The sequence below is a fragment of the Lentinula edodes genome (assembly GCF_021015755.1).
Source record: "Lentinula edodes strain Le(Bin) 0899 ss11 chromosome Unknown C8R40scaffold_1, whole genome shotgun sequence".
Lineage (NCBI taxonomy): Eukaryota > Fungi > Basidiomycota > Agaricomycetes > Agaricales > Omphalotaceae > Lentinula > Lentinula edodes.
In genome coordinates this window covers 497648-517911 of record NW_025764307.1, presented here as the reverse complement: position 1 = coordinate 517911, position 20264 = coordinate 497648, and the positions used below count along the sequence as shown (strand labels likewise).

The 20264-nt window shown below is 46.2% G+C and overlaps 5 protein-coding genes across 5 annotated transcripts; 2 read left to right on the top strand and 3 right to left on the bottom strand.

Annotated features, from left to right (window-relative positions):
• Positions 1 to 26: 26 nt before the first annotated feature.
• On the bottom strand, positions 27 to 5898 carry C8R40DRAFT_1179547 (pleiotropic drug resistance ABC transporter; the record flags this gene model as incomplete). Its single annotated transcript, XM_046232946.1, has 27 exons — positions 27 to 248; positions 306 to 602; positions 664 to 718; positions 776 to 836; positions 895 to 913; positions 980 to 1211; positions 1265 to 1391; positions 1445 to 1481; positions 1536 to 1887; positions 1938 to 1953; positions 2012 to 2288; positions 2334 to 2820; positions 2871 to 2973; positions 3029 to 3166; positions 3212 to 3286; positions 3343 to 3615; positions 3669 to 3832; positions 3885 to 3981; positions 4033 to 4126; positions 4179 to 4266; positions 4315 to 4410; positions 4467 to 4556; positions 4614 to 4818; positions 4879 to 4973; positions 5029 to 5216; positions 5274 to 5510; positions 5563 to 5898. 27 exons carry the CDS (start codon positions 5896 to 5898, stop codon positions 27 to 29), a joined length of 4461 nt encoding a protein of 1486 aa, XP_046092134.1.
• Positions 5899 to 8194: 2296 nt separating this feature from the next.
• On the bottom strand, positions 8195 to 10056 carry C8R40DRAFT_1157547 (uncharacterized protein; the record flags this gene model as incomplete). Its single annotated transcript, XM_046229636.1, has 8 exons — positions 8195 to 8248; positions 8310 to 8666; positions 8716 to 8906; positions 8961 to 9197; positions 9248 to 9386; positions 9441 to 9559; positions 9612 to 9906; positions 9955 to 10056. 8 exons carry the CDS (start codon positions 10054 to 10056, stop codon positions 8195 to 8197), a joined length of 1494 nt encoding a protein of 497 aa, XP_046092133.1.
• Positions 9840 to 10896, top strand: C8R40DRAFT_13465 (uncharacterized protein). The gene is made up of 2 exons (XM_046234136.1): positions 9840 to 9887; positions 9960 to 10896. The coding sequence occupies exon 2, from the start codon at positions 10152 to 10154 to the stop codon at positions 10770 to 10772; it is 621 nt and encodes a 206-aa protein (XP_046092132.1). The 5' UTR covers positions 9840 to 9887; positions 9960 to 10151; the 3' UTR covers positions 10773 to 10896.
• On the bottom strand, positions 10502 to 11770 carry C8R40DRAFT_13411 (uncharacterized protein). The gene is made up of 3 exons (XM_046234134.1): positions 11704 to 11770; positions 10642 to 11647; positions 10502 to 10580 (listed from the first exon to the last, which is right to left on the bottom strand). The coding sequence occupies exon 2, from the start codon at positions 11471 to 11473 to the stop codon at positions 10886 to 10888; it is 588 nt and encodes a 195-aa protein (XP_046092131.1). The 5' UTR covers positions 11474 to 11647; positions 11704 to 11770; the 3' UTR covers positions 10502 to 10580; positions 10642 to 10885.
• Positions 11771 to 15871: 4101 nt separating this feature from the next.
• Positions 15872 to 20221, top strand: C8R40DRAFT_1076251 (lethal giant larvae like, C-terminal-domain-containing protein). Its single transcript, XM_046226917.1, has 17 exons — positions 15872 to 16021; positions 16072 to 16194; positions 16247 to 16414; positions 16471 to 16616; positions 16670 to 16734; positions 16789 to 16811; positions 16860 to 16937; positions 16996 to 17901; positions 17956 to 18406; positions 18461 to 18637; positions 18689 to 19057; positions 19109 to 19214; positions 19268 to 19521; positions 19576 to 19729; positions 19784 to 19853; positions 19908 to 19941; positions 20030 to 20221. The coding sequence occupies exons 3-17, from the start codon at positions 16247 to 16249 to the stop codon at positions 20047 to 20049; spliced, it is 3021 nt and encodes a 1006-aa protein (XP_046092130.1). The 5' UTR covers positions 15872 to 16021; positions 16072 to 16194; the 3' UTR covers positions 20050 to 20221.
• Positions 20222 to 20264: the final 43 nt, after the last annotated feature.

Sequence of the window (20264 nt, the reverse complement as noted above, 5' to 3'; positions counted from 1 at the left end):
TTCTACAAGGGCATGACACCACGTGACTAACTAATGAGCGATTTGAAGTTTGTCCAGTCGGGGCTTTTTCGACACATTTCCTTGAACACTCCACCATCCTTATTCAGAAGCTCCTTCGGTGTGCCGAATTCTGCAATTTCCCCGTCGTCTAATACTAGGATGCGGTCGTAATCGATGATTGTTTTCAGTCTATGTGCAATTGTTATGACGATTGCTCCTCCCAGTTCTTCTCGGATGGTATTTTGGATCTGGGAACATGTAACGTACATGAGTGTAGAGCCCAGAATATCCAAAAAGGCACACACGTTTTCGTCCAGTTGAGCATCGATTTGTGATGTAGCTTCATCCATTATTATGACGTTCGTGCCCCGCAGTATTGCCCTACTAAGTGCCACCAATTGCCTTTCCCCGCCACTCAAGGAACCTTGATTGACGGGCATATTTAGGAGGGCATTGCCGTCGTTTTCCTTGTGGACGATCACAGAGTCTAAGTGGCAGCGTTTCATCACCTCGGTACACTCTTCTGGACTGTGCTCTTCCATGGGATCTAAATTGCTTCGTAACGTCCCAGAAAACAGGGACACGTCTTGACTAACGATTGTCTATACAATACGCGCGAAGTTTAGATCCACAATGATAGGGCGGACGTTAATAGAAACCCACAATACGCTTTCTAAGGTCTTCGAGCCCTATCGTCGATATATCTATACCATCAATGCTGTTCGAACCCACAATTCAGAGCTAGAAATGCAACAATGGGTCTATGACCACGTACATGATCCTTCCACCCACTGGTTCAATGATTCTCAATAGAGACATAGCCAAAGTTGATTTCCCTTGATAATTTGGTCAGTATAGGTAGCCCCGGTGAACACAGGACTAGTAGCCACTAACCAGAACCTGTTCTCCCAACCTAGTGAGGAGAGGGTGTGATTACATCTTGAGCTCGTGTAGCAGGATTCACAATGCGCTCACTCACCACCCCAATCTTTTCTGAGGGCTCGATGGAAAATGATAGGTTTCGAAGAACAGCAGGGAGGGCCGGTGCATACTTCACGCTCAAATTTTCTACAACTAACTTTCCCGAATTCGATGGCCAAAATGCTGGTGGTCGATGATCCTCGATGATGGCTGGTGCTTCTTGCGGAATGTCGAGGTATTCAATGACTCGTTCTACACTGTTGAAGTCTAGTTCCAACTGAGCAGCTACCCTAAGGAAACAATTAAAAATGATCATATACATTATCTATAGCATATATCTTACCTTACGAGCTGCCGGCTAGCTTCAGCGAATACACCAGCTTGAACAATGACGATCGCAGTCGAACCATCTCTAACTTTCATCCATAAAGCGAACAAGGTCGACAGCAAAACTATAACGGATCCAAGACCTACAATCGTTACTGTGAGATCGCTATACTCATCAAATGTGTAAAGAACGAACAGTCATATCTCCAACGCAGCCAACAATTTACAAGCCACTAATGGAATGTGAGTGACACATAGTCAAGGACATCATTGATGAAAAGACCTACATAACAATGGTCAAATGACTGGAATTTGTCTACTTTTGCGTAAAAGCTGTTCTGGTAACGTTTCTCCATTCCAAACGCCCGTATGTGCGCAAGTCCTCGTAGTAACTCATCGAAGCCAGCGAAAGCCGGAGACAGTGATATTGATTCCAATCGTCTGAGGTCGCGAGAAGCCCGGATGTAAGGAGGAGCGAGGCGGATGTAAAGCCAAGCTATGAAGAGAGCAAAAGGGGCAAAAGTGGGAATTACGATCAATATGACCAAGAACGAAGCGAGAAAGTTGAGGACGCCAGCAAGGCAGTTTCTTGCAGAATTTTGGAGAGCGCCATCAATAGTATTGATATCCGTCGTAAACCTGAAGAATCATTGTACAACTCCTGGTCAAGAAAAGAGAAACACACCGACCTGTTTAAAATTCGACCTGAAGAAAAAATGAGAACGGAAATTTTCGTAAGTAAGCAAGACATTTAATGATTAACCTATGGGAGTAGTATCGAGCCATCTACTTGATGCTCGTATAAGCGAGTTCAGAAGTTTCATGAAGAGCTTTCTGGAAGCCTGTAGACTGGCATAGTATCCAAGAGCAATGTAGAAAAGAACACAGAAGGCGCCTGCCATTGATATGTAAAAATATACCATCAACCAAGGCTTCACATTGTCATCAGGAGAGGGAAAGCTGTCCCAGGGATACTTTATTCTGACATCTAACGCGGGATGTTTCTCTTGATATGCTTCTCCCCAAGCTGCTAAGAAGACCTGAAATTTTGTTAGACTCATACACAAACTCAAATACACGGTTACCTGGTTTCCAATGTTGATCGCGCGGATCGCAAGCATCAAAAGGAGCGTGAATACCCAGGACATTATACCAGCAGCTCTAATGTAGGTCAGATATGTTTTGAGGGAGACACGTCCTTCTGCACGAGCTTCGGCTTCAATCAATTTGCCATCTTTTGACTTGAGCGGGTGTTTCCGGTGCAGTTTTTTACTATCATGTAGCACATCCGCCTCGTTCACCTGTTCCGGGACAGGAAGATCGGCATGATCTTCGGTTGTAAAGGGTTTGTCTTCAATTTCAATGACATTCTGCAAAACTCTCTCTTCGATTTCTTGTATTCGACCCTTGCGAATAACGCCCCCATGGGATAACTCGACAAGGTAGGACGAAATGGGTAGACAGATTCCAATATGATGGGTGACAAGAATAACGGTTCGACCGCGGACTAGTTCACTTGCGAAACAGTTATTCACCAAATGCTGTGCTGTATGCATATCAACTGCAGCAAGACTACGCAATGTTCAGAGGACAAGGTTCAAGGCATGGGCTGAAACACTCACGGATCGTCGAGCAGAATAACTCGAGCTTGTGAATAGAGCGCTCGGGCAAGCGCGATGCGTGCACGCTGTCCGCCTGACAGAGTGATGCCTTTTTCACCAATTTCTGTAAGTACGCATGAGCAGTGTGTATGAAGAGGTGGATTGCATGAATTGCATACCAGTCAGATCTCCTGCGTCAAATACTTCTAGATCCCGTTTTAGAGCACATGCTTCGATGACCGTTTGGTAGCGAGTTTCATCAAATCCAAAGGCCGATCCAAATATGATGTTGTCCCGGATCGTAGCGTGCTCAAGCCCTGCGCAATCAGTAAGCAGGAATTTATATAACTGAAGGCACTCACAGGGACTTTGGGCGCAATAGGCCACTTGATGATTTCTTTTGTCCAAATGAACATGACCCGATAAACACTGCATTTCTGCATCGATCCTTGAACATCAAAAATGCGATCTAGACATAATTATTGTAGATCACCTCCTAACAACGCAGCAAGGATAGCACTCTTGCCAGATCCCGTCGCACCGCTGATGAGCGAAACCTTGCCGATTGGAAAAGTAAAATCTAAAGGGCCAAGGCGGAAACCGTCTGGAATATCAGGTCCTTTTTTGGGCTGCCATTCGAAAATGGCTTCCGAAAATCCAACTTCGGGATTCAACTCCGAAGCTGTCGCTACAGAAAAGGCAGACACCCAAGCCGGCACTTCCTCCTCAGCAAGATAGCGCTCTATCCTTTGCATGGATACATAGGCTGTGGACATGTCAATAGGATGTCCATACGAAGACCAGTGAATCTTGACTGACCATGTAACATTGCGAAGAACTGCCCAGGTAGAGCTGTCATAGGTTCTTGAAGTTGAGTAAATAGGGCTATTGCAGTGAATGCTGTCGATACTGTTAAACGCTCCCCGGCTAGTAACGTATAACTTAAGAATGACACTAGAGCCGTGGCAGAGGGCATCCAAGTCCTAGGATAAGACAATTGGCGATAAATTATTTTCAGATCAAGAGTGATTTTACCAAATGAACGAGATTGCTGTGTCGACTATATTTTCCTTCACGCGCCAGCTAAGTTCATTTTCTCTGCAATCCGCGGTCTTGGTGCCCCAATGATACTCTGTATGGTATTGATTGAGTGGTTGCTTCGTGAAGTTAGCGTGTGCCTTACCCCACCCATAAAATTTGAGGAAGCGTATGTTTTGAAGAAGTTCGTTTACGATGGACATTCGCACATCCTTGGTTTTCCAGGATTGCCTAGTGACCTTGAAAGCTTGTGAGAAGCGTGTCTATAGAGGTGATAGTGGTTAATCTTACATAAATATTGTATTTCGCCAGAGGATAGTTGAGAACGTAGGCGATGAGAACGATTAAGACGCCTGAAAGTGCTGTCCAACCCAAAATTCTGATGTGTGATTAGTGCAAGAGAATAGACACAGTGCAACAAATTTACTTGTACAAAAAAATTAAGGCAATGACCAGGCGTACAGGGGAAGCGATGATTGCAGAAAACTCCCAAAACCTCTGAGAAACTGCATACGAGTCTCCTCTGGGCAATAATTTTGTCATCTGGTAAGACTGATTCACGGAACGGAATGGACGGACTGCATCAGGTTCACAATCTTTCCTAAATCAGCACTCTTGTTGTCCTCTTCAGCGTCGGTACGTCCAGCCACATCTTGCCGTTTGAGAGCCCTGGTAATCAGATTTAGGTTCAGGGAACGGAACAGACATGGTTAATGTATTACTCACTTGTAATGAATAGCACAGAAAAGTTGACCCCGAGTTCGTTCATAGCATCGCCTTGTGTGCCATTGCTGAATTAGATCTTTTTGAGCGAACGAAAGATGAGCCAGGAAAGTGATGAAAGCCCAGAAGTATGCAGTTTGACGGCTTTCTGGTGTATCATCTGCCAACACAGACAGAATTTCTTTGAGAGCGTAGGGAGGCACGAATCCTGTGAAGTAGACGAATAAGGGTAAATGCTATCAAACGAAACAACTAAGGAGATAGCAACCAATCACAGCAGTCCATAATTCCAGAGCGACGTCAAGTATAAGGTCAAGCGAGTTTGAGACCAGCAAAAATCGCAGTAGAGAGTGCGTCGGATATCTACATCGCACGACAGTGAGTAATCAGAAGAAGACTCAACGCCAGAATAACTGACTTTTCCTGGTATCTAAGATATTTATTGAACAGATTCTTGTGTTTGAAGTATGGCGAGAGACTCCAAACATCTCCCTCGTTGAGTGTTCCCTCATTTGCGACAGTAAAAATTGGTTCAACGAAGGAGAACGTCAACCAGGACCACAGCGTGACGTTGTCTTCCGGACAGGTCATATTTACAGACGGAATCTACAGATACAAACTGTTCATCGGTAACGAAGAAAGTAGAGCAGCATCATAACATACATCATTTTTGCTGGCGATTCTTTCTCCAGGAGGAGTATCTCGTAAAGGAAGTGTCCCAGCTACCCACAAAAACAAAACGGGTATGACCAGATTGAGCGCACCGATCCATAGGGAAACCTCAGGGGTGCGAAAACAAAGGTTGAAGAAGGAAACGAAGATATGGAGAGATGCGAACAGAATTAGCAAGTATGGCGGAGTGGCTGGTTTCTTGAATAAAACCCTCATAGACGCATAAAACTATATCAAAATTCAATACATAGGTTGATGCGGGAAAGTTGAGATCCCGCACCCAAGTTATGAAAATCAGGAGAGCCCTAATCATGGTACTCGTCCCATCGTCGTTGACACACGTGTACACGAGGTAACCTAGCCAGCCGCTGGACTGGAGGATACCCAGAATGCACAGAAGTACAAGTTTAATTTGTGACTTGGGAAGAGGTTTCCCGGCGGGCTCATCGAAATCATCAAGTGTCAAAAAGTTCTGGAAGGGCGAGGAGATATGTTTCCAAAGAAGCTTAAATGTGCTTGGAATAACGGCATGAAAGACAGATACGATGTCGTAGACAATGGTAAAGAGGATTATAGAACTGGGAGCTATAACATCGATATGGTATTGAGAGGACATCTGGAGGGCTTGAAAGGTTCTCCGATAACCTGCTAATTGTTTACAAGAGATGTTGTTAGACAGAATGGAGGGGTGATTAAGGAGCAGACACACCTTCCGTCCGGATCCCAGCAAGTCGCAGCGCACCAGTCCTCACTAGCGGATACAAAGAGAAAGGGTCAGCAAGTGACAGAAAACAACGGAGTCTGTTTTGTATCAGTAAACCCGGTATGTGATCTCATGAAGACATAAGAGCAAGCTCAAAAGTTTTCGTATAATAGGGAACCACAATCATCATGTCGCCTCAAAGAAAAGAAGCTTACATACCACCGATTCAGAGGTGCACACCCTTCAAGTTGTTGACGGAGGGAAGAGAAGTGTGAAGCGTGAGAACGATGATTGCTAACACGGTACTAATAATCGCATTCCTTTTTTTTCGTATTCCATTTTCTAATATCCGATTCTCCTCTAAAAATATACTGAATGATACAACATACAATCTTATTGCTGTTTTCACAAAAGTTGGCGCCTCGGTCACACGCTTTGCTTTTTGGCTTCAAAATGATACCGAACGAAAACATCGATATCTCACTCGTTCCTCGACCGATTACTGTAAAATTTAGTGCGTTGACAAGCTGTAGTATACGCTCAGAGCGCCCCATGGTTATTTCTTCCAAAATATATAATTTTACAAATCTCAGTTATCAAATGGTGCCAAATGAAAACAAAGATATCTTGCTCAAATTTCCACCAATGACTGTAATTTTTAGTGCGTTGACAAGCTGTAAGGCATCCTTAGAGCGCCCCATAGTTGTAGTATGTGGTAGAGCGAAATCAATTCGAAGCTGTTTGTTACTGCTTGTCCTATCCTTTGCGCTGCCTTCTTGACGTTACACCCCATCTCACTGCAGTATGACTCGCGGAAAGCCTCTATCTGAAGACCTTCGCCACACAATCATCAACCTTCGTCGCAATTGTGTGTCTCTTGATGAGATTGTTACAAAATCAGCATGCAAACGTCGGACACTGCAACGCATCCTGTCTCAACACCGGAAACGCTTCCAAGGCACTCTACTTCTTACCACTGACCTTCGAGGGAGAAAACGGAAGATTAGCATCGAGGATATGAAGGTATGTTGTTCTTTAGCTTGTGTATAGAAGCAATACTAATGGAAGGACCAGCTTATTCACGGGTTACTTGCACACACACCGGACATGTACCTTGATGAATTGAAGCAACAGTTAGAGGAGCGACGAGGTACACAGGTTAGCATTACAACAATATGGAGGACACTTAGGCAGACTGGATACAAGCTCAAGAAGGTACGATATCTTGTCCTCGACTGACATTCTCATCATTTATCCGTATATCACAGATTACTCGTGTTGCAATTGAACAAGATGAATTCAAACGAGCACAGTTCAAATTAACATATTCACGCTTATATCAGGCTGCGCAACTTGTCTTTGTGGATGAAAGCTCATTTGATAGACGGACACCATACGGATGAGTACGTGCTGGTGTTGCCTGACTTTCAGATGGAGAGACTCCGGAAAAAGACATTAGCAGTCTAGCGGCAGCGGTATCATCAATCTCAGCACCTAAATTGCTGTGACATGCATCGTAAGCTGGTATGCCTCTGTGGTAAGGTTTTGGAGTGGGGCGAGGTGGTCAAAGGGGAGCATCGGGAGTGAGTGATTCATCACTGCTCAGTTGATCCTCTTCTATTTCCTGAGTTGATTTTTTGTTCTTGCGGCTTCCAGACTGCCTTCTTTTAGCATGCTTCTTATTGCCCATTGAGACAATGAAAAGAGAAACAGCGAGGAATGAGTCGCCTGATAGTTCAGGGTCATTTTCCGGCCATATGTGACATTCCTCAACTTCTACTGCCTGGGTCACACCATTCAAGATACAACTATGGGGCGCTCTGAGGATACCTTACAGCTTGTCAACGCACTAAAAATTACAGTCATTGGTGGAGGATTGAGCAAGATATCTGTGTTTTCATTTGACACCATTTGATAGCTGAGATTTGTAAAATTATATATTTTGGGAGAAATAACCATGGGGCGCTCTGAGCGTATACTACAGCTTGTCAACGCACTAAATTTTACAGTAATCGGTCGAGGAACGAGTGAGATATCGATGTTTTCGTTCGGTATCATTTTGAAGCCAAGAAGTAAAGCGTGTGACCGAGGCGCCAACTTTTGTGAAAACAGCAATAATCTACATAACGAAAAAGTACACCAAGAGACTGTTTATTACACTACAGCTTGCTGATCGATCTTGCTTGCGTTCGTCGGTGATACGGGGTCCTTATGCAAAGCGAACTTTTTCCCCGGGACGACCTTCAGAAAGAAGAACAACAGCCTGAAGCAAATCACAGTGAGTCAGAAAGCCATTGCGGTACTAATCACTGAAGACTACTCACGTATTTTCCACTGATCTTCCAACCAGGCTCCTCATTATCCAGCTTTTCAGCAGTCTCATCACCCTCGTCACCCAGACCAACTACCACATCGCTCTTGATTGTCCTCAAGCTCGCGATCTTGGGTGCTCCAGCGCTGTTCGCCATCGGTCCAATGGCCACCTCAAAAGGCGTCGAAGCAGGCGCAGCGCAATCATACGTCAACTTTCGGTGGTTCAAATCACCTTTAAAGAAGACAAGATCGGATCGCGAGAGGTGAAGGAAGAGATCAGGAGCTTCCGAATGAAGATCCCAGAAAGTGTAGCCGGTGCACCAAAATGGATGTTGCTCGTAGACCCATTTGCCTTCTTTCTCATATCGCTGGAATCAAGTTTGACAAGTAGATTGCGATCGAGAAATAGTCTCTTACCTTCCACCTAGCTCCGAGGCGTCGCAGCGACTCCAACTCGACATCACTAGCTTGAGGGAATAATTGTCCATAGACCATCGTGTTCAACAGCCACTCCCAGTCTTTCTTGGTGACATCTGAAACGAACCACGGATAACGTTTCCCGTGGAAGTGAATTTCTGTTGCAAGACCGCTTTGGACAAGGAAATCGGCTGGACAAGATCCATGAGGAAGGGTGAAAACAATGAAGAAAGAGATTCATTTACCGTAAACCATGTCACAATACAGTTCAAACCCAGCGTTATCTAGTACAAAGTCGATGCGTCCATTCGTTTTCTCTCGGAGCTCTTTGACGGTATCCCATAGTTTTCCCAGGTGGTTTCCAAGAATGTTCTTTTCCGTCGCGGCGAGATGTGCACCCCCAGTAGATTGAAGGGCCTTGATCTGCTCTTCGGTCATGTTGATGAGCAGCGAAAGATCAGTCGAATTACCCCATAGACAGACTGAAATAACATGGTCAGCCACACTGCTTCAACGATATTGCATAACGTACCTTGGGTGAGCTCAAGGAACATCAATCGTTCAGCTTCGAGCTTCTCCTCCGCGGAAAGCTTATCAGCGATGGCGAAGGGCTCAGCAAAGCGCAAGGATAACTCGAAAACAGCGTCGGATGAACGTGAAAAGGTATCACACTAAGGTTCAATGTTGTCAAATAGAGAGAAAGTGGACATATGGGTAGAAGGAACCTTTTGACGGTAGAAAACATCGTAGTCAGACCAGAACTTGGAAACACTGAAACACTCCCTGAGGCGACGATACTTGTATGCTTCTGCGAACAACCAAGGCGCATTCATGAAGTCCTTGCCTAAAAGTATGTATTAGACGAGATACCTGTCGTTCAATCTAACAGTACATGCCTTGGAAGTACTTTGCGATTTCCTTGTTCCACAACGCCACATCAGCCTCGTTGTCATCGAGGATGGGACGTAGCTTTGCGTTTCCACTTAGATCGGTCATAAGTCTCTCCATGCGCTCGATGCATTGTACAAGATCGATGACCTTGTCTTCGGATGATTGCTCGTTGAGAGTACGAGTAGTATCATCGATGGCCTTGCCGAGGATGGTTGGTAGACGTGATTGCATAGTGGCATGGGCGAAGGAATATTCATGATACCCTCGGAATGCAGGCCATGGTGGGTTGTTAGGGTCGATCTAGCATATACTCAGCTGAAATGTATCCTGTATATGATGGACGCTCACTCTAGTTGGCGTCCTCGGCCATGGTGCTTTAATGTTCTTTTTACTAGGCAGATGGCCAAGCGAAAGAGTGACTCGGGAAGGAGCTTCAGCGCCAGTGGACATTTCGAAGCTGTAAGGTTGTAGGTTGTGGCGAAATGGATAACGCAAAGAAAGAAAGACGTACAATAACGAGCTTGGTACTATAAAGAAATCAGGGGATGATGAAAGCTGTGGACACTAGCTGGAGATCTCGGAGCTATATACATACATTATTTATATTCGACGCGATACATCACGCGAATAGACGTCACTCATATTTTCGACGTAGAATTAGATTAGGCTTGCCAAGTACTGGTGACTGGAAATTCCTGCTCCAATGCAGCTGTTCCTTGAATTGCACGGAGGCTTCGTTATTATGGTTGAACTCGAAGGTTAACCTTACAGTGTCATATCTATCTGTATGTACCACCGCTTCATATCCGTGCAATGTGGAGCACGTTGCCGTATACCTCACATTTCCATATCGGGCATCTACACCTCATATCAAGGATGAAACAGGATTTTCACTGGAGGCTACTGAAGGATTGTGCCAGGACGCACTGCCAGTGTGCGCCTGGAGCTTCTTTATCGGAGAGATATGGAGAAACCTGGAGAAACATCGGTTGCTTTTCTTGGACTTCAAGCAGTTTGAAACTTTTTTGAACATACATATTCAAATTCCTTATCGAAGAGACCCTCAGAAAATGCCGGCGGATATCAGTAGCCACAAGTTACCTATGAATCACAGCATGGACCGCAGTAGAGTTCAAAAAAACAAGTTGCCGATTTGTTCACGGTGACGTATTTAGAAAGCGCGGTCACATGACAAGGTTTCCACGTGCTACCAAGGTTGATCGTTGACGGTTGCAAGTCATCGTCCTGTCATCGTCCCCCGGGTCTGCCATGTCCATCTTCACTCTTGGGATGAACGACGTCTCAGAAAGCATGCAGGCGATGAAGGACAAACTAGCAAGCAAAGGCATGTGGTCATAGACTCTGTTATTCGAAAGACTAACTGTCCGTTCAAGATGCACAGATTGCGGCGCAACAGGGCGAACTCATGAGGAAGGCCCAAGAAATGGACGAGATGAAACAGACTATGATTGACGCCATGCAAAAGGTACTTTCTGTGGAAACTAGAGGGCCATCTTTTGACTCTTCTGTTAGTTGAATACCGAAACCTCTCGAGTGCTTCAACTTGAGACCTCTCTAAATAAAGCCACGTTGGATCTTCAAAACTCGAGCTTAAATGTGCAGAATACGTCTGCCGCCCTAGCTTCCACAGAAGAAAGACTTCGACTGAAGGATCTCGAGGCGAAGGAGCTGGAGAACGCCCTCGTCTCATTATCACAAGGTTCGGAGGGACAGCAATCGCAACTTGGGAGGATGGAGCAGGCAAAGAGGAAATTGGAAGCTCGGGTGAAAGAGCTTGAATCAACTTTGAAGGCCACCGTAGTAATCCCTCAGAATACGCCCAGAACACCTGCCAGATGCCGATCATCTTCGCTATCCAATCTCCGAATCACCACACTCGAGAATGAGCTCTCGGAACTTCGCGACGCACTCGTCTCCCGCAGCACCGAAGTGCAAACCATTCAAGCCAGATTAGAAGTCGCTCAGCGTGATGCACTCAAGGCGAACAACGATCAGATGGCGTCGGAGGCTCGACTGAAAACTCGAATGGTAGAAATGGAAAATGTGCTTGCAGAGCGGGAAGAAGAATTACGATACCTTCGGGAGCAGGGTGGCGCAGGAGGTCTCGAGAGGGAGGAGGACTTGATTAAGCGCATTGACGAAGATGATGCGAAGATTCAAGCGCTAGAACGTCTCATTGGAGATGCACACGACCTACCTCTGTTAAGGGAGAAATTAGCCAAGTGCGAGGAAAAACTGAGATCAGAAATTTCACGCGTCAGCCAACTCGAGGGCCAGAATTTTGAGCTGGTGCAAGAGAAGGAAAAGGCCCTCAACGACTTGAAAGAAGAGAGAGGTAGAATCACTGAGCTTGAGACTCAGAGTAAAATCTCATCGGATATTCAAAATTTCAGAAGGTGAGTGACATTCACATCTTGAATGATACAACTTTGTTCATCAACTTTACAGTAAACCAGCAGTTACACCCGATCTGAATCCAGAAGCTGTAGCAAATATGGAACGATTACTCGGTGCGGTCGATCGTCTTCGAGGCGAGCGAAATGGTCTTCGAAGAGATATGCATTTCCTCGAGACGGAGTCGAAATTCACTATCGCAGCACTCGAAGCCAAAATTACTTCTCTTTCTTCCATACCCGCTTCTCCTGCTTCCCCCGAGTTCGACCACAACATTCCTTCCATCTGCATTACCCCTTCAGAAGAGGAAAAGACAGCTCAAGACGGCATGATAACAGCGGAAGGGCAGTGGAAGGAAATCAAGCGCCTACGAGGCTTGGCACTGGTTTGCAGCCTTGTTATCGGTCATCTGGAGACAGATCGAACAAAGTTGGAAGTGCAGCGGAATTCGGCTTGCTCTGCATATGAAGAAAAATACAACCGACTTGCTTTGACGGAAGTTCGGTTACACGAGACAGAAGACAGGCTTACGACCACGATACAACTACTTGAAGAAACGACCACTCAACGGAATGACACCATGTCTCGTCTTTCAGCCCTTGACATGGAGTGGCGCACAAAGCTTGACGATGCTAATATCGGACAGCAAGAGTCCAGAAATGAGGTTGACCATTTGAACGCATCGGTGGTCAGAATTTCTAAGATGCTTGAGACTGTCACGTCCGAACGCGATTCCCTCAGCGTGCAGGTCACTAATCTCGATTCCGAAATTGCTTCTGCTCGACAAGAGCTTACCGAAGCAGAATCGCGCTATACGCAACTCCAGTTCCACCAACTCTCTGATATGCCATCAACCCAAGCTACGAAAACCCTTCGCTCCCAGATAGAAGAACTGGAAGGCCGCGTTATGCGCCGCACGGAACAGATCGGTATTCATCAGCATGACATACGAAGGTTGGAGACGAACTTGAGGCTGCATGAGGAAAGATTGGCCGAAATGACAACAGAGATGGAAATGATAGTGGCTCAAAAAGATGCCATGGTCGAGGACTGTGCGGATGCGAGGGATCAGCGAGACGAAGCAATATTGAAAATTGAAAAGTTGGAAGAAGATGTAGAGCGTCTGGAAAATCTCCTCGAGGACAGGAATCAGGAGCAGGAGGCCATTATCGAAGTGATGTTTTTGAATTCGGCTAGGACCAAGGAGAAGATGACTGTGGAGAACGGTCGGATTGAGGAAATGCGGGCACGTATGCAGAGCCTCTTGGAAGAGCACGATAATACGCTGCATAATGTACAGACCCTCAACCAAGCTCTCGAAGACGTGAAACAACGTCTGCAATCCTCGGAGCAGGATGCAAAACGAACAGCCGAATCTTTAGCGTCATCGCAGGCAGAATTGACCCGGAGCTTAATGTCTACCGAAGATCTCGTGCAGATGAAGATTGATTTATCCGGACAAGTTCGAGAACTCGAGGATCAACTCGGATCCCGCGTCACTGAGGTTTCTACTCTTACATCCCAATTGGAGAATCTACAACAGGAGTCGTCAAGCACTATCAAGCAGCGGGCTGACACGATTGCGTTGCTGGAATCTCAGCTCGAAAGCGCGCGCTCTTCGCTGTCGCTCAAAGAAACCGAGCATCGAGTGGCTCTGGAGGATCTTCAGCAACAAATAATTCAGAAAGACAAGGACCTGGCTCTCAACGATCTGGAGGGAGACTTGGTGCAACTAAAGATGAAGCATGTCGAGGAGCTCGGGCAGTTGCAGTCGCGTTTAGTCGAAGTAACCACTGCTTTCGATGAACTCCAGGCCCGACACTGCTCGTCCCAGGTCACACATGAGCAGTCATTAGCAGACTCTGCCGAATCAAAGGCTCAAGTAGAGAAACAGCTTCGGGAGGCGATTCGTGAGCTCAGTCTCCTGAAAGAGATCAAGGAAAGCTTGGAAACAGCCAGTCAGAAACACTTGGACGAGGCTCGGCAACTGGAAGAACGAGTGGCTGCTGCAAATTTGGAATTGACTCTTACACGTGAAAAACTGAACAAATCCGATGAATCTGTTCAGCGTAACATTGACGAGTTGGTAAAAGCTCGTCTAGAACACGAAAAGGTCCTGGCTGAAGCGCGCGATGCACTTGCGGAAACACAGACACGACTCGAAGAAGAATCGACAGCCGCCAATCAATCTCGAGAACAGGCTTCCGCGTTGCAGAAAAAGTTGGAGGAGGAAGCTCACGGCCGTCTTCAGGATCGATCTTTCTACGAAGAAGCGCTCCAGAGCGCCAAAGAATGTCAAGAACAGGCAGAGCTGCGAGTAGATGAACTGGGTCAGAACGTCTCGGCGCTTGAGACACAAATTCGGAAAGCGGTTGCGCAAATCCAGACGTTGCAAGACGAGAAGAAAACTGCTGAAAGAGAAATGACGACACTCGAAGCCAAAAATCAACGATCATTATCCCTGAATCGCCATCTGGAGAGTCAAATCCGTGAGAGGTAGGCATCCCAAGCATTTCTTCTGGAATCGTAGTTTGACCATCGTCTAGTGAACTCACGATTGCAAACCTGGGCACTGAGCTAGAGAACGTCAACAACCACTTAGCCAAGGTCGAGAAGGCTTGCAGCGCAGCCGAGGTTAATCTCAGTCTCCAAAATACCCAACATAAACGGGAAGTTTCTCAACTTCACCATGAGGTGGAGACTTTGAAGGGTCGTCCGGACCTAGAGAGCGTGGTTGCTGAACTAGAGGAACGTATCAATGAAATGGAGGACCTGTTGAGAAGAAAATGCGAGGAAATTGAAGAAAACGATGATGTCAAACTAGGGTAAGCGATGATGGCGATTTGGTAAACTGCTTCAAGTTGAAAATATGCTATTTCAGGTTGATGAAGGAAAACAAGAGTCTGAAAACGAAAGTCGAGTCTCTATCTCGGAAAGTGTCTAACCTTCAGACAAAACTGGCCGCCGCCAAAGCCACCCTTCCTGCTCCGACGATTGAGCAGCGCATTCCTTCCACATCTTCTCCCGCCTCCGCATCGACATCTTCCTTGTCTCCTTCAACCTCGGTTCCGACCTCCGCATCCACGTCTCGCCCTCGTTCAAATACTATGGTAGGTACTCCTGGCCCTTCCGATAGGGTGTCGGCCCCTGCGGTTCCCGACAGATTAAACCGAGTAGTGTCCGTGCCTTCAGCGTTGCCCAGACCTAAAACTCCAGAAAGGCGAAACGTACTAGGACCTGTGCTTAGGGCCATGTCACCCAAGAAGGACAAACCCAAATCTGAACCCGCTCCTGCGGCGCAAAGCAAGAAGCGTCGAGCACCTGATGACTTTGAAGGATATGAAATCCCTCCACAGGCTTTCACAGTAGAAAGCCTTCCAGGAGATGGCGAGAAAGGGTCCGAACACGCAACGCCAAAGATTCGCAGAGTCCTCAGTAATATCCAAACAGGATTTACACCCGCACGGCATCAAAATCGACCTACAATTCCTATGCCATCGCCCAAGCGTTCCAATCCCGTTTTCATAAAATCCCCTCCTAGTCTGCCTGATTATTCGAATGGCGCTTCCTTGCCCAGTGTAGGACAGCCTGCTGACGGAAAAAAACGTAGCTGGTTAGGAAAGATACGCGGAGCCTCTTCAGCTACAATACAGCGAGACTTTCCATGAGATAATGATACTTGACTCTCTACAATATACATACTGGACAATTGACATACTCTGTATCATTAGCGCACCTTTTCGCACATCTTCTCGCTTTGAACGTATTTCCTTGATGCATTTTATACATGTGCTTTATGTATTGAAGTCGATGATATATTATCATTGATGAGCCTGACATACAATGAGCATGTTTTTTAAACACCATGACTCGTTTATCGATCTCTCTCTCGACTTGCATGAACCACAAGATTGGAATCCTGGAGTACTGAGGACTATTGAATATGCGTCGCAAGTCACTGCCCTTGCGTACGAGCCGATTGCTGGTCTTTTGGCAGTTGGTGCGTGTTTCATAATTCAGGCTGATAGCGGAAGCTCAGGGGAATTTTAGCTACTCCTGGAAGCATCGAGCTGCTGGGAAAGCCAGGCGTTACGTGCAAAATCACACTTCCTGACCTTAACGTAGTGAAAACACTTCACATCTCACCTTCTACTTTCAAGTTGTTATGCCTTGGTATGCAAGCTCCTCTGACAAATGATCCTATGTCAACATTGTATTATCACAGATGATCACGACAAGCTCTATATCTATGATCTTTCGACTTACGGCCAACCAAAACTTCTGGCGACTACACGGTTCGACCAGCCGAAGTGAGGGAAGGCTCTTTTGTCCTTCATCGTTTGTTCCCTTATCGTTTCGCAGCTCAATTACCATCTCACCGTCTCATTCGCATGTTGGTCTTATCCGTAGTTCGATCCTTAGGCGATGCTGCTAACATTGACATCCAAGGCTTTCGTTGCCCTTCAAGCTGGTGAAGTCCTAACCTATGACTTGGAATGCCTTCGCAAATCATCTTATCGTATCCCGAACATGTGGACACTGTACGAAGAGAAAATGGCTGCAAGCGGAATGCCAGAGATTGCTACGCCAACTTCGTAAGCATTTCATGTTTCCGAATCTTTATTGATTTCATTGAGCGGTAAGAAAGTGGAATTGCGATAGATACTTTGACACATCCTCGAGACTTGAACCTCTTGTTTGTCATCTACCGGGGTGCGCCATTTTAAGCTTATGCAACCTTTTCTATTCTGAGGAAGTCTGCTGCAGGGGGTGTTGTACTGTCTGATCTAGTGAGTCTTTCATTATGAATATGTGTATATTTCGCTCAGGGTCTCCAGAGCAATCGCAATACTCTTCGAACGTATGAGCTTGTATATCCTCCTGGAGCTCCAGGAGGGTGGGGGTATGGAAGTAATGTGAGTTGGCATTGGGAAGCTTCCAAAAATTGACAACGATCCTCATATTTATGACTAGGATATCCTCACCCATCGTCGCCCTGAAGCGACCTGCATGGCAGTACATCCAGCTGGTCATTTCTTCGCCGTTGGATATGCGGATGGGTCCATAGCATTTTGGGCGATTGAGGATGAAGACCAGCCTCTGCTCGTGCGGACTCTCAACGATCTCGACGTGCAAAATGTCAATGCAGAGCAACTGGAAGCACATCTTGCCCATAAAGGTGAAAAAACTGCGGCTTTCAGCGGAGAGCCTATCTTCAAACTATCGTGGTGCTCTTTTCCAAATTCATCTGATCCTAGGGGTGGTGAAACCGCTCTTGTCATTTTAGGTGGTCTAAGTCTGGAAGATCCTCCAGGTATCACTGTCCATTGGCTACCTGCGTTCAATCCCACAGACCCTCCTGTGTCTCAATCAACTACTCCTGCTTTACATCCATACATAAGATCGAGCATGCGAACATCAGTTGAACCTATGAATACTTATTTCTATGAAATCCACGGGACGGTGCACGATTATATCCTTATACCGCGCGAGAGTCCTCACTTTACTGGATCTTTTGATGTAGTTTCAATCCTAGTAGTCAAAGAGTCTGTAGCCGGGACGCGAGTAGTCGAAGCCTACGAATTCCCTCCACCCGCGTTTGCTGAACATGCCCACGATGATCCACACCCGGTTGAGGAAGGAAGAGATACCCTTGATGATTTGGCCAACACTTTGCAAGACTTACAGATAAACAATGACCCTCGTCGCCTCCAGCTCCCTGGATATCTCAGTAACGGAACCAGCGGGCTTTTGGGAGGTGTGATTCGAACGTTGACTAAAGACGCATATTCATTTCTGGTCCAAACCGACGCTCCCGCGCATGCCTTGAGCCTCAAAGCTGGTTACGCGTGGTCAGATCCTGTTGATCATATTTCCAAGGTATGAAATCCAATGATAATCGAAACCATACCATACTCAACAGCTCAACTTTAGTATCAACCTCCTCGTATAACTATTACATGGCATGCTGATCTTTCAGTTCAAATCTGGGATGTAAGCGCTCAGTTGGTTCAAAAGTTCAAACCGGACCCCATCGATTGCGAGTTTCCAAATTCATTGCCAAATCTCACTATCGATACCAATGTTGTCCTCATGGCTCCTTTTGTGGCTTCCAAGCTACCTGTGCAAGATCATACTATTCAATATGTCAGGATGGCGGCGGAGTCTTTCGAATGCGCAGTGGTCCTATCTTCGGGAATGGTTATTTTATATCAATTTACATCACCCCCAGACCCTCTTCCTCCCTTCGAAGAGCTTCTTGATCCAGAGCTGTTATCTCTGCGACATGTCTTTCCCAGTCCTGATTCAACTTCAAGATTCTCTCCATTCTTCGCTCTTTCACCAAATCGGGGACAGGTATCAGCATGTGCTCTTGCAGACGTCGGTAGGCTATCGTCAAATCAGAAACGATGGTGTACACATACTGAAAAATGCCCAGGTTTTCTTGCTGTTGCTTATGCCGATGGGTGTTTGTTTGTGATTGACATGAGGGGTCCGACAGTTATTCTACGCCATGGCGTGAAAGCTAAGAGCAGGCATTCAATTGGCCTACATGTGGGCACGGACACAGATCCGATAACTTCTCTTGAGTGGACCATAAGTCCCACAGACAAAGGTATGGATATTAGCGCCACAACTTGTTTCCACTCTTAACTTTTACATACAGAGGATCGCCTCGCGCTTCGGCTCATTGCTGGCCATGATTCGGGTGCCTCTCAAGTTTTCACGTTTGGTCGATCGTTAGATTCCTCTTGGAAGCCCACTGAAGAAGTGGTGAAGTTCGACGGTTCTGTTCACCCTATAGGCATGTTCGTCATCAATAGCAAAAATGGAAGTCGGTGTACCGCCGATAGGTCAAGGCTAGCAACGTCTCTGGATACCTCCTTGATATCACCTAGCGCTCCGGTTCTACTTGTCATGGCCGGAACGAAGGGTGTTCGCTGTAATGTCAACATCACCGGCGAGCGCATTAGTAAAGTCGAATGGAATCATAAAATGGGCAAAGTTCTCACTGTTCAAATTGTTCAGAAACTGAGTATGTTGCACATCGTCGTGGTCAGCCTACTGATGCCCAATTGATCTGCAGGCTCCTACGCTCTGGTGGCACTTACAGAGAATCATGAAGCATGGGCTTATTCTCTACCAAACCTAGAGTGTTTGCACAACATGGCTCTTCCACCGATAACCTACTTGTGCGTTATCTCCCTTTGTTCTATTCGCTGGTCTTATTTACTTTCTGCTATAGGCCTATATCTGTCGATGAAACTGGCGATTTCTTCGCGTGGACTCGAAATCCAGAAAACGGACTGATACGCCAAGCGACTTACGGGACGTTGTTCAATTTCCGTCGCGTCGAGACAACACCCGCAATTGACCTACTCAGTACCAAACCCGTGGTTCCTGCGCAGCCGCAACCCGTATCTCTAGGGCCTACATCCATCTTGGGTTCATGGTTCAACTTCGGACAATCAATGACTGGCGCTCAAATCGATGCTCTGCGTAGGTTACCATTTATGTACTATTCAAATTGACTGAATAGTGATTGTTTTCTAGTGGGTGGGCCCGACAGACCTGTGCCTATACAGCAACCAAGATCCCAGGCATTGGCCAATGATGCAGCAAGAGATCATTCACAAATTGCGAAGCAAGCCGCTGCGACGCAAAACTCGTTGTATGATAGATTAACTTCTGCCCTCAATGAAAGAGGGTGCGTAACATCCACAATATTCAAGGATTGTTTTCACATAATCAATATGTCTAGGCAAATGCTGGGTGATCTGGAAGATCGTTTCAATTCTTTGGAGTCTGGAAGTCGTAGCATGGTTGATCAGGTGTGATTGATCCCTTGTGAAGAGGGCCTGATTCACTAACGAGCGCTGTTTTAGGCCAAGAAACTAGCAGCTGAACAATCTGCGAAAAGTTGGTTCAGGTTCTGAATGAAGGACTCTTCACCTTTTCATATGTCGATCTATTCTTTCCGTTAACAATTTACGTTTATTTCATTTAGAATCATGCATGCAACGATGAGGTTAAATAATCTGGAGCGTCTTACAGCAGGTTTAGATGTACAAAATGAATCTGGAAGGTTCAGAGTCGCTCATAGGATAGGAAGTCGATGCAGAATCACCTTTACCAACAACTCGTGGCTGGCAGAACTCTGGTAAATGCGTAATCGCGCGTCGTGAACTTGATTGTGTTGCAGACACGAGGAAGGCATATCAGATATTGCCGAATAGTAAGAA